The following is a 12,444-nucleotide window of genomic DNA, read 5'->3' as shown; positions in this document are numbered from 1 at the left end:
AAGGTATCTGATCAAATAAAACGGCGATCAAACTGAGATACAGTGTTACTACCAAATCACAAGTTGATTGACATTAGAATAATCACATTTCTATCCCGGATATGGCATCCGACTCAGTTGTTTAATTTCATGTTCAAGCTGGACATGGGTTTCTCACAAATGTGAAGTGCTTTGTATCGACAAATTATGTGGTACTACCACTTTAAAACATGTTGGGAGTTGTCTGCCAATCAGCGCGAATGAGGGGGAGGGAAGAAAGCGGGTGGGTAGCAACAGTTGCCCCGGTGAGGACGAAGCGCCATAGCCACGGTAGCCCTGGCGACAAGAACCCAGCAACGAGAATCAACAACAACAGCCTGAATCCTTGAAAAAAATAAAAACACCGGTGGGAAATTCACTTGGAATCAGAGGTGAAACTCTAAACATATTAGATAGCTTACGTGTTACATTTCAAATGAAACATTATGTTGGATGCTGCTGTTCTTTTGCCTGTTTCGGTAGCCATTTATAGCAAACTGGTTGCTAACGTCTCTAGCTAGCTAACTTTCTTGTTGGCTCATCAATAGTGTCTTTTGAAACGCGGTGTCTGAGTACATTATGTCTGACATGACGCTTTAATACCCAGGCCGTTGTTATGGCGATGTCAAATGCACGATATGGGTACAAAATGGCGGGTGTTGTAGATACGCGAGACAAGCTAACGACCGTTAGCTAGCTCAGCTGTTGACATGCAGCTTGCTGACCAGCTCGAAGCTAATGTCAGGCTACGTGGAATACCACAGTGGCGTGTGGCAAATAATGTTCTAACTTTACCTATCTTATCAGCTTTAACGCAAAATGTCCTTCTGCCTGGCTGAGACAGAGGTTGACTAGTTAACCAACGTTAGCTAGCTAGTTGCTGCTAGCCAATCTCACTGCGAGCTGATAGTAGTATCCTGGATAAAAAAACAAAAGCTAACTAAAGATGCATTGTAATTTGGTAAATAAAGAGAAATAGCCGGCCAGAGGTTTTAGTTCTCAAGCCCGTACGAAGGCAAGAAAGGTGGCACTGGGAAGTGAAGTCAAGCAAGCAATGTAAAGAGGGGCGTGTCAGTGAGGGACGCGACTGACTATATTATGCAGATGTAAATTACAGTGGCAAGGACCTTGAAATATGGGGGGGCATTTGCGTTCATTCCAAACAGTAACTCATTCACTTGGATAGCTAAACTGAATTTTGTCCAAAAATGTATATCTTCGTATCATTTTGGCAACAGCAAAGGTCATATATAGTTATTTTCTGAGTATTGGCTACTCAATAAAACCCATACTATTGAATAGGCTAAAAGGGGTGAAAATGGTAGTGTTCTTGAAAACATTTTGCTTCACATCTGTAAGCCTGCTATACTGTTGTAAATTCCACAGAGCAGTGTGTCTTCTGTATATGAGAGAAAGCGAGTGAGAGAAGGGTTTGGTACTTTAGGGAGAAATAGACATGTCAAGGCTAGAGGCTGGATATTCTATTCTAAAACAGTGGCCTAGATTCTGTAGTTTGTCCTGACACCATGTTATTACCCCTTCATTAACAGTGTAAATTACAAGTGAACTAAAAGAAAAAACAACACCAATGCTTTACGGCAGTGTCAATAGACAAGCAGAATGGAGACGGGTTTCCCCACTTTACTCATGTTGCAGTCCCGTGAAGCTCAGTTGGTGTGTTCGATTCCCGTGAGGGACCAGTACAAAAAAAAGTATTAAAATGAATGCACTCACTACTGTAAGTCGCTCTGGATATGAGTGTCTGCTAAATCACAAAAATGTAAATGTAAAAAGCCTTCTGGCCTGTGGCAGCAGCAGTCACATTAGAGATGACTGATCGCATTACAGATAACGGGACACCAAATGCATGCCTTTCTTTCCCTTCAAGCCTTCTACTTCCCCACACCTCTTCTCTAGCTGTACCACTAACAGTCTTTGGAGGGGAAATCTCAGTCATAAGTGAATTGACTCATTATTATGCCCAGACAGAATTTGTGTAAAGAAACAGAAGTTCCCCATGTGTATAGCAATTTCAATTATGGAATTAATTAGAAGCAGTGCTACAATACATTAATTACGGTGGTATAATTGTTTAAAATGTATGTAAACTGTGTTTAAACTTCTCTATCTGTATTCTGTCTCTAAATGTTTTCTATCACTAGCAGCACCATATCACCAAGTACAATTCAAAGTATGTGCAAATGCACATGGCGAATATAGGTGATTCTGATTCTGAGACAGCGGTAAAAAGCCAGGTGTTGATAAGAAACCTCTCCTGCTGGGTTCCATCTGGCCTCACTGACTCAATCATTATCACGTTAAGGAACAGTCTGGATGATGATGATAGGGCTCCATTAAAGATAAAGCAACGATGTAACAATTACTATCTATAGCTACACTGAACAAAAATATAAACACAACATGTAAAGTGTTGGTCCCATATTTCATGAGCTGAAATAAAAGATCCCAGAAATGTTCCATACACACAAAAAGCTTATTTCTCTCAAATTTTGTTCACAAATTTGTTTACATCCCTGTTAGTGAGCATTTCTCCTTTGCCAAGATAATCCATCCATCTGACAGGTGTGGCATATCAAGAAGCTGATTAAACAGTATGGTCATTACACAGGTGCACATTGTGCTGGGGACAGTGAAAGGCTACTGTAAAATGTGCAGTTGTATCATCACAACACAATGCCACATATGTCTCATGTTTTGAGGGAGCGTGCAATTGGCATGCTGACTGCAGGAATGTCCACCAGAGCTGTTGCCAGAGAATTGAATGTTAATTTGTCTACCATAAGCCACCCTAATGTCATTTTAGAGAATTTGTCAGTACTTCCAACCGGCCTCACAACCACAGACCATGTTTAACCACGCCAGCCCAGGATCTCCACATCTGGCTTCTTCAAATGTGAGATCGTCTGAGACCAGGCACCCAGACAGCTCATGAAACTGTGGGTTTGCACAACTGAAGAGTTTCTGCACGAACTGTCAGAAACAGTCTAGGGGAAGCTCATCTGAGTGCTCGTCATCCTCACCAGGGTCTTGACCTGACTGCAGTTCGGCTTCGTAACCGACATGGGACAATTCTCACCTTCGATGGTCACTGGCACGCTGTAGAAGTGTTCTCTTCACGGGTGAAACCTGGTTTCAACTGTACCGGGCAGATGGCAGACAGCGTGTATGGCATTGTGTGGGCGAGCGGTTTTCTGATGTCAACGTTGTGAACAGAGTGCCCCATAGTGGGGGTGGGGTTATGGTATGGGCAGGCATAAGCTACGGACAACGAGCACAATTGCATTGTATCAATGCCAATTTGAATGCACAGATATATTGTGAAGAGATCCTGAGACCCATTGTCGTGCCATTCATCCGCCGCCATCACCTCATGTTTCAGCATGATAATGCACAGCTCCATGTCACAAGGATCTGTACACAATTCCTGGAAGCTGAAAATGTCCCAGTTCTTCCATGACCTTCATACTCACCAGACATGTCACCTATTGAGCATGTTTGGGATACTCTGGATTGATGTGTACGACAGCGTGTTCCAGTTCCCGCCAATACCCAGCAACTTCGCACAGCCATTGAAGAGGAGTAGGACAACATTCCATAGACAACCATCAACAGCCTGATCAACTCTATGTGAAGGAGATGCGTCGCGATGCATGAAGCAAATGGTGGTCACACCAGATACTGATTGGTTTTCTGATCCACGCCCCTGATTTCCTTATATGAACTGTAACTCAGTAAAATCTTTGAAATGGTTTCATGTTGCTTTTATATTTTTGTTCATTGTAGATTAGCCTGGTCCCCGATCTGTTTGTGCTCTTGCCAACAACATTGCTGTCATTGTCAAGCCAAACACAAGAATTCCGTCAGGAATTGGCAAGAGAGCAGAATAAGACTGGCACCCAGGCTTCAGCTAGATCTCTCGGCTAACAAGATTTTATTTTATTTTTCACATATTCAGTGTCTGAGTCCCAGTTCTCGTGATGGCCACGACAGGCTACGTTGGGGAGTTGCAGCCCGTGACGACCCAGCCCCAAGGGGCAGCGAGTGGGAGTGTGACGGTGGCAGGACAGTCCTCAGCCTCCGCTGCCCCACACACCGTGGTAGCTCCAACGCAGCAGTTCCTGGCCGAGCTTCAGACCACGGTGGGGGCTCCTGCAGCCACAGCAGGACAAACCACACCCCCTGCACAAGCCACTCCCACTGCGGCACAGAAGACAGCAGGTATTGTTTCTGCCAGTATAATCTTTCATTTGGTTGTAATACATTTATTAAATGCGATGTATAAATAAATATTTCTATAGTTTCATTGACACATTTATGGACTTTTACGTCATTTTGAGTGATGTCTTATAGGTATGCATCAATTCAGATGTTTATGACAATGTGTATCATGCAATAAATAAACCCTAGTGTCTGTATCAGTTGTCCAGGTGGCGCCCACACAGGCTCCTCCCCCCCAGACCCAGTATGTGACGGCTGAGATCCAGGGTTCCTCGTCACAGGCCAACAACGCCCAGAACACCCCCCAGTACATCGTAGTCACCGTCACAGGTGAGCCGGGCTCAGCATCACATCACATGCTACTGACTGTAGACTTGATTTATCTGAAGTCGTGACTGACACTAGACTGGTCCCAGATCTGTTTGACAACTCCTATGGTCATTGTCACACAGACATAAGAGTTGGCAAGAAAGCACAAACACATCTGGGACCAGGCTACATTATTGCGGCATTTCATTCAGAAACCTGACAATTTGTATTTATTTAATTTTATTGAACCTTTATTTAACTAGGCAAGTCAGTGAAGAACAAATTATTATTTACAATGATGGCCTACCAAAAGGCAAAAGGCCTTCTGCGGAAATGGGGGCTGGGATTAAAAATAAAAATAGAACACAAAACATGTTGCAAACATTATTTTAGCTTAGAATAGGTACAATATGCTTTATAGAAAATATCAATTATAAAACTAAAGATAAATTACAATCAGATTACATTGGTGTCACGTTCTTAGATGGGCCTGAGAGAGAGGAAGTAACAAGTCTCACAGCTTCCTGTTCAAGCTCTGCTCTTGATCTTAAGAGAGCCGTTCTGATTCACAGTTTCTACCAAATGAGTCTAAAAACCTGCAATGAGTGGAATGTCTCTGATCGCTGTGAACTCTGTCCCTGTGCTCTTGCTTATCATGAAGAGGTTGTGTACTGTAATATGTGGGTGTAGTGGCTCAGAGAGAAGTCACAGTTTCATATTGGCAGGTCTCGCTCTCTCCCTCTCTGTTTTTCTCTCTCCCTTTCTCCCTTTCTCCCTCCACACCCCTCTCTCCCCCTTTCTCTCGCTCTCTTCCTTTCTCTATTTCCCTTTTTCTCTCTCTATCCCCCCTCTCTCGCTCTTTCGCTTTCTCTCTTTCTCTCTCTCCCTTTCTCTCTCACTCTCTCTCCACAGAGGGCTCTCTCCATTCAAGTGACTCTGTGTCTGACTCCAGCCCCCCTCCAGCTGTGGTACAGCAGACTGGGGTTCCCACACAAGTGGTGCAGCAGGTGCAAGCAGCACAGCAGGTAGAGGTCCCTTCCCCTCTCTCATTCACACCTGGGTCATGTTCATTAGGCACCAAACAGAAGAAAATGAATTAAAACAGAGAGGTGACTATCTGGACTTTTTTCTGTTTCATGCCCTAATGAACATGATCCTGGTAGACACATGATATTGCAACTCACTTGAAACCACACAGAAAAAATGGTTTATTATTCGCAACTCATCATAAGACTTGGTGAAGCCAAAATAGTGCTGACATAAAGTATTTATGGTGTCTAGCATTGGTGCACTATTATGTGGAAAATGAGAAGTGATAGTCTCAGCAGTTATGGGTTTTACGGCAACAACCTCTGGACAAACCAAGAATTGAGGAAAAAGTGTATCTAAACTAGCATTTGCTGTTCCCCGAGAGAACTTGGCCGGAAATAGCTCAAAATACTTACTAGTCTCTCAAGCCTATGGGGTCTAACTGCTCTCAGATGGCAAAACAGTAACTCAGATGTTTTATTGTCACACACTGGATAGGTGCAGTGAAATGTGTTGTTCTACAGGGTCAGCCATAGTAGTACGGTGTGAAACATGTGTTGGACAAGTCAGGACATGGGAAGAATGGGAAGCATGAGGAAAAATGTTCAGTTCTCGTCAAACCCAGTTTGAGTTGATGTAACAGGGCTATTATCTTAGCTACCAGACGCTATTGTCTTAGCTACACACTGTGTGAATCTATCTGTGTTGTGTTTCCTGTCCTTAGAGGTCAGTGGTGCAAGCAACGTCCCAGATCACAGCCAAGACTGAACAGGGTATCACCACCCAGCTGAGTGTCACCAACCTGCAGCCTGTCCACCTCACTCAGGAGGTAAGACACACACACACACACACACACACACATCTCTCTCAAAAATGCATAACACACACATGCACAAGACATAAACAGAACACCACACATAACACAGAAATAAACACACACACATAACCATCCTTTGAGCTAAAGATAGTATATATAATTCAACAACCACACGCTGTATTGCATTGTATTATGTATTCATTTGGTCCTGCTGAGCCAGATCAACATCACAACATTTCCCTCCTGGTTGGTTCCAGAGTTCGCATAGCAAACTGAGAGAGAGGGATGAGACAGACGTAGGGAGAGACCGAGAGGTAGAGGAGGAGTGGACAACAGCAGAGCAGAGCAGGACAGACGCACAGTACTTTGCATGGGTGCCGTCAGACAGACATCCAGACATGCAGACAGACGGACACAGCCTCCAGGAGTACCCCTCCTACTTCCCCCTCTCCCTCCCCCTGGCCTTCCCTCCCTTTGCCTTGTCCCCGTCGGTGCTCTCGCTGGGCTGGGAGGGAATGGAGATGGGAGGCTACCCCACGGTCACCACAGCCCAAGGACAGCCACTCCTGTTTGACGCAGCCTCTGCCCTCAGAGTAGGTCTATTAGGTAGAATTTCTGGCTTAGTCTCCCACTACTAAGTGCAGTTTTAACTTAAAGATGCACTATGCAGAAATTGCTCCGCCATTTCCGGGCTCCCGAGTGGCGCAGTGGTCTAAGGCACTGCATCTCAGTGGAAGAGGCGTCACTACAGTCCCTGGTTCGAATCCAGGCTGTATCATATCCGGCTGTGATTGGGAGTCCCATAGGGCGCTGCACAGTTGGCCCAGCATCGTCCGGGTTTGGCCGGGGTAGGCTGTCATTGTAAATAAGAATTGGTTCTTAAGTGACTTGCCTAGTTAAATAAAAGTTAAATAAAAAATTGTTTGCCTGATTTTAGTTTATGTGACAAAACAAGCAAGTATAAGTGTGGAGAATCATTGCACCATCTAAACCGCTGTGAAATATTCTTTTCGTAACCAGAAATATGGTATTTTCAGCTGTTTGAAGCTGGTGTACAAAACCTAGTAAAAGACGCAAAAACGGAATTTATGAACAGGAAGCAGAGAAATACATAGAACAGATCTACCACTTCTAAGACTTGTTTTAGTGAGAATGACGGATCCATAACACAGTTATATGTGAATGGAATCGGGTCGCCCCAAAATGACTTATTGCAGCTTTAAATGGAAGTTAGGTATCCTAGAGAGGCTATCAGTGGGTAACAGAGTGGAGTGGGATTAAGGCAGAGACAACACAGTAGGTAGGAAAGAGCAATGTGAAGGGTAAGGGGAGCAGCCTGCAAGTCAAGGTCATTTTCCCATTGAAGTGAATGAGCCTGTGATTGATGTGGTATGCCTCATGATTGACTACAGTTGAAATATTTGGACACACTTCAAAGGAAATTGGAGGAGGGGGAGTAGATTAGTGTTTTGACCGACTGTGTGTGTGTGTGTGTGTGTGTGTGTGTGTGTGTGTGTGTGTGTGTGTGTGTGTGTGTGTGTGTGTGTGTGTGTGTGTGTGTGTGTGTGTGTGTGTGTGTGTGTGTGTGTGTGTGTGTGTGTGTGTGTGTTCCCAGGTGCAGCAGCAGCTCCAGCAGGTGCCAGTGCAGCATGTGTACACCAATCAGGTGCAGTATGTTGAAGGGGGAGACAACAACTACACCACCAGCACAATGTAAGCTTTCCTCTCCACTACTCTCTCTAACACTACCTGTCTATGGTGATATAATGCTATGCCACTATGCTTATATAGTTTGTTAACTGTTGCTAACTAGCTAGCTTGATCACCTCAACTTCTAAAACTAGACAGTGGAGTTGGCCAGACAGCACAGACAGATCTGGGACCTGTTTTTGTGATGCAGTGGTTTATCTTTCAAGACAACAGTTAAACTGCTGAATTTGAATCTAACTGTCCCTCTCTCCTCCCCTGCTTCCTTCATCCCTCCCTGTTCCCCCCCTCCTCCCTCTCTCCAGTCGTTCAGGCAGCTTCACCTATACAGACACCCCTCTGTACACCCAGACCACCGCCGCCCCTTACTACGAAGCCCCTCCCACCTCTGGCTCACAGGTCCCCACCACCGGCACACCCCTGACCGTCTCCGTGACAACGGGCTCCACCGGTGGTGTGTCTATGTATGTGGCTGGCACAGGCCAGATCGTGGCCAATCCGGCGGCCGCCGCTGGGGGTGGGGCGACGGTGGTGGCGACAGGGGGAACAGCCAATGGGACTGGGGAAGGGGCGGGAGCTAATGGAAGCGGGGGCAGCTATGTGATCCAGGGGGGGTACATGCTGAGCGGCAACAGTCAGGGGAGCTACTCCTCCCACAACGCCCGCTCCTCTCCTGCCACCGTCAGTACAACAGAGGGTGAAGAGGGTAGTGGCGTACCGTCGGCAGACAAAAAGGTATGAGGCAGAGACGCCAACCTCAACACTATTCTCTCACACACACCTATCAGTGTTCTACTAATCTCAGTACTAGACTGTAGGAGGGACATGGCTGTTCTACTAGTCTCAGTACTAGACTGTAGGAGGGACATGGCTGTTCTACTAGTCTCAGTACTAGACTGTAGGAGGAACATGGCTGTTCTACTAGTCTCAGTACTAGACTGTAGGAGGGACATGGCTGTTCTACTAGTCTCAGTACTAGACTGTAGGAGGGACATGGCTGTTCTACTAGTCTCAGCACTAGACTGTAGGAGGAACATGGCTGTTCTACTAGTCTCAGCACTAGACTGTAGGAGGGACATGGCTGTTCTACTAGTCTCAGTACTAGACTGTAGGAGGAACATGGCTGTTCTACTAGTCTCAGTACTAGACTGTAGGAGGGACATGGCTGTTCTACTAGTCTCAGTACTAGACTGTAGGAGGGACATGGCTGTTCTACTAGTCTCAGCACTAGACTGTAGGAGGAACATGGCTGTTCTACTAGTCTCAGCACTAGACTGTAGGAGGGACATGGCTGTTCTACTAGTCTCAGTACTAGACTGTAGGAGGAACATGGCTGTTCTACTAGTCTCAGTACTAGACTGTAGGAGGGACATGGCTGTTCTACTAGTCTCAGTACGAGACTGTAGGAGGGACATGGCTGTTCTACTAGTCTCAGTACTAGACTGTAGGAGGAACATGGCTGTTCTACTAGTCTCAGTACTAGACTGTAGGAGGAACATGGCTGTTCTACTAGTCTCAGTACTAGACTGTAGGAGGAACATGGCTGTTCTACTAGTCTCAGTACTAGACTGTAGGAGGAACATGGCTGTTCTACTAGTCTCAGTACTAGACTGTAGGAGGAACATGGCTGTTCTACTAGTCTCAGTACTAGACTGTAGGAGGAACATGGCTGTTCTACTAGTCTCAGTACTAGACTGTAGGAGGGACGTGGCTGTTCTACTAGTCTCAGCACTAGACTGTAGGAGGAACGTGGCTGTTCTACTAGTCTCAGTACTAGACTGTAGGAGGAACATGGCTGTTCTACTAGTCTCAGTACTAGACTGTAGGAGGAACATGGCTGTTCTACTAGTCTCAGTACTAGACTGTAGGAGGAACATGGCTGTTCTACTAGTCTCAGTACTAGACTGTAGGAGGAACATGGCTGTTCTACTAGTCTCAGTACTAGACTGTAGGAGGAACATGGCTGTTCTACTAGTCTCAGTACTAGACTGTAGGAGGGACATGGCTGTTCTACTAGTCTCAGTACTAGACTGTAGGAGGGACATGGCTGTTCTACTAGTCTCAGTACTAGACTGTAGGAGGGACATGGCTGTTCTACTAGTCTCAGTACTAGACTGTAGGAGGAACATGGCTGTTCTACTAGTCTCAGTACTAGACTGTAGGAGGAACATGGCTGTTCTACTAGTCTCAGTACTAGACTGTAGGAGGAACATGGCTGTTCTACTAGTCTCAGTACTAGACTGTAGGAGGAACATGGCTGTTCTACTAGTCTCAGTACTAGACTGTAGGAGGAACATGGCTGTTCTACTAGTCTCAGTACTAGACTGTAGGAGGAACATGGCTGTTCTACTAGTCTCAGTACTAGACTGTAGGAGGAACATGGCTGTTCTACTAGTCTCAGTACTAGACTGTAGGAGGAACATGGCTTCATCATGTTTTCATGTTATAGCAGTGCATCTTATAGCAACTTTGATTGAAATAAGACAACTCTGTATTCTGATATAAATTCCTCCTATTGTAAACTGCCTGTTTGGCAAGCATCCCATCACTATTTCTATTTGTTTATGAGTAGTGTTAGGTTCTAGTTTTCACAGTACAAACTCAACGGACACTATGAAGCTTTAAACCAAGTTTATTCTGCCCAGAGGGTTAATACAGCTGCATTAGACAAACACATGGTTTCACCCATGGTAGTTTACATACCCCACTTTGGGTGGAGTCTCCTCCTCACTAAACATTGCATCAGTATTGCTAGGCAGGAAGCTGAGTGATCTGGGCCTTTAACGGTTCCTCCCCTTATCAGTACTGCTACATGGGATCGTTCTCCCTGCACTACAGCCCCCCCTCATGTCTCTATTATAACTAATGATTGATAATATATAACGCTCAGAAACCAAACCTCTCAGTAGTGTGTGTTTGTTGACTAACCCATCCATCTCTCCTCTCTCTGTGTCCCTCTCTGCCAGGTGCAGTGGCTGCTAGATAACTATGAGACAGCTGAAGGGGTCAGTCTGCCTCGCTCCACCCTCTACTGCCACTACCTGCTGCACTGCCAGGAGCAGAAGCTGGAGCCCGTCAACGCCGCCTCCTTTGGGAAGCTGATCAGATCCGTGTTCATGGGGCTACGCACGCGCCGCCTGGGCACCCGGTGAGACGGGTTATATCATACACACACACACACACACACACACACACACACACACACACACACACACACACACACACACACACACACACAGTGATGCCCCAAAAGCATAGGCTGAATCAGAGGCTGAGTTGTGTGTGTGTTCCAGGGGGAACTCCAAGTACCACTATTACGGCCTGAGGATCAAGGCCTGCTCCTCTCTGATCAGACTGATGGAGGACCAGCAGCACCTGGCCATGAGACAGCAGCCCTTCTCTCAGAAACAGAGGTGGGCTATCAACCTCTCTCTCTCTCTCTCTCTCTCTCTCCTCTCTCTCTCTCTCTTCTCCTCTTTCACTCTCACAGTGCCTCAATCGCTGTCTCCCTCTAGCACTCTAATAGTTGCTCTCTTTCCTACTCTCTCATTCTTTCTCTCTCACTCTCTCTCTTTCGCTCTCTCTCTCTCTCTCTCTCTCTCTTTCCTACCCTCTCTCTCTTCCCCCCCCTCTCTCTCTTCTCCCCCTCTCTCTCGCTCTGTCTCTCTTTCCTACCCTCTCTCTCTTGCCCCCTCTCTCTCTCTCTTTCCCCCCTCTCTCTCTCTCTGTCTCTCTTCCCCCCCTCTCTCTCTGTCTCTCTTTCCTACTCTCTCTCTCTTCCCCCCCTCTCACTCTCTCTCTTCCCTCCTCTCACTCTCTCTGTCTCTCTTTCCTACCCTCTCGCTCTCTCTCTCTCTTTCCTACCCTCTCTCTCACTCTCTCTCTTTCCTACCCTCTCTCTCTCTTTGTCTCTCTTTCCTACCCTCTCTCTCTCTCTTCCCCCCCCTCTCACTCTCTCTCTTCCCTCCTCTCACTCTCTCTGTCTCTCTTTCCTACCCTCTCACGCTCTCTGTCTCTCTTTCCTACCCTCTCTCTCACTCTCTCTCTTTCCTACCCTCTCGCGCTCTTTGTCTCTCTTTCCTACCCTCTCTCTCTCTCTTTCCCCCCCTCTCACTCTCTCTGTCTCTCTTTCTCTCATTTCATTGCTGTATTTCTGTCCTTATTCCTAGATCTTCTTGTGTCATTTTGTTGTATCTCTCTCATTGAAGCCTCCCTGCTGTATAAAGGAACTTCATTATTTTATCATAAACCCCTCCCCCCCAGGTTGAAGCCGGTGCAGAAGGTGGAGGGGATGACCAATGGCATGGCGGCAGGCTCGGGCCAAC

At 46.2% G+C, this 12,444-nt stretch overlaps 1 protein-coding gene across 3 annotated transcripts in view; it reads left to right on the top strand.

The window, feature by feature from the left end:
* The first annotated feature begins 229 nt into the window (after nt 1-229).
* rfx1a (regulatory factor X, 1a (influences HLA class II expression)) overlaps nt 230-12,444 on the top strand; it is a 22,648-nt gene continuing 10,433 nt past the window's right edge. Inside the window, exons 1-11 of one of the 3 annotated variants that reach the window (XM_045715598.1) lie at nt 230-410; nt 3,995-4,257; nt 4,459-4,587; nt 5,479-5,591; nt 6,320-6,424; nt 6,670-7,005; nt 8,028-8,125; nt 8,425-8,854; nt 11,092-11,267; nt 11,413-11,532; nt 12,383-12,444. The exon at nt 12,383-12,444 is cut by the window's right edge and continues 72 nt beyond it. In XM_045715598.1, coding sequence (XP_045571554.1) covers nt 4,017-4,257; nt 4,459-4,587; nt 5,479-5,591; nt 6,320-6,424; nt 6,670-7,005; nt 8,028-8,125; nt 8,425-8,854; nt 11,092-11,267; nt 11,413-11,532; nt 12,383-12,444 — 1,810 coding nt within the window. In that variant the 5' untranslated portion in view covers nt 230-410; nt 3,995-4,016. Of the gene's footprint in view, nt 411-3,994; nt 4,258-4,458; nt 4,588-5,478; nt 5,592-6,319; nt 6,425-6,669; nt 7,006-8,027; nt 8,126-8,424; nt 8,855-11,085; nt 11,268-11,412; nt 11,533-12,382 lie in introns of all 3 variants that reach the window. The other 2 variants (XM_045715597.1, XM_045715599.1) reach the window with 2 other exon arrangements.

The sequence above is a fragment of the Salmo salar genome, chromosome ssa03, assembly GCF_905237065.1.
Source record: "Salmo salar chromosome ssa03, Ssal_v3.1, whole genome shotgun sequence".
In the NCBI taxonomy this organism is placed as follows: domain Eukaryota; kingdom Metazoa; phylum Chordata; class Actinopteri; order Salmoniformes; family Salmonidae; genus Salmo; species Salmo salar.
Note: the sequence above shows the minus strand (reverse complement) of the source record. Positions and strands in the feature narration are given on the sequence as shown.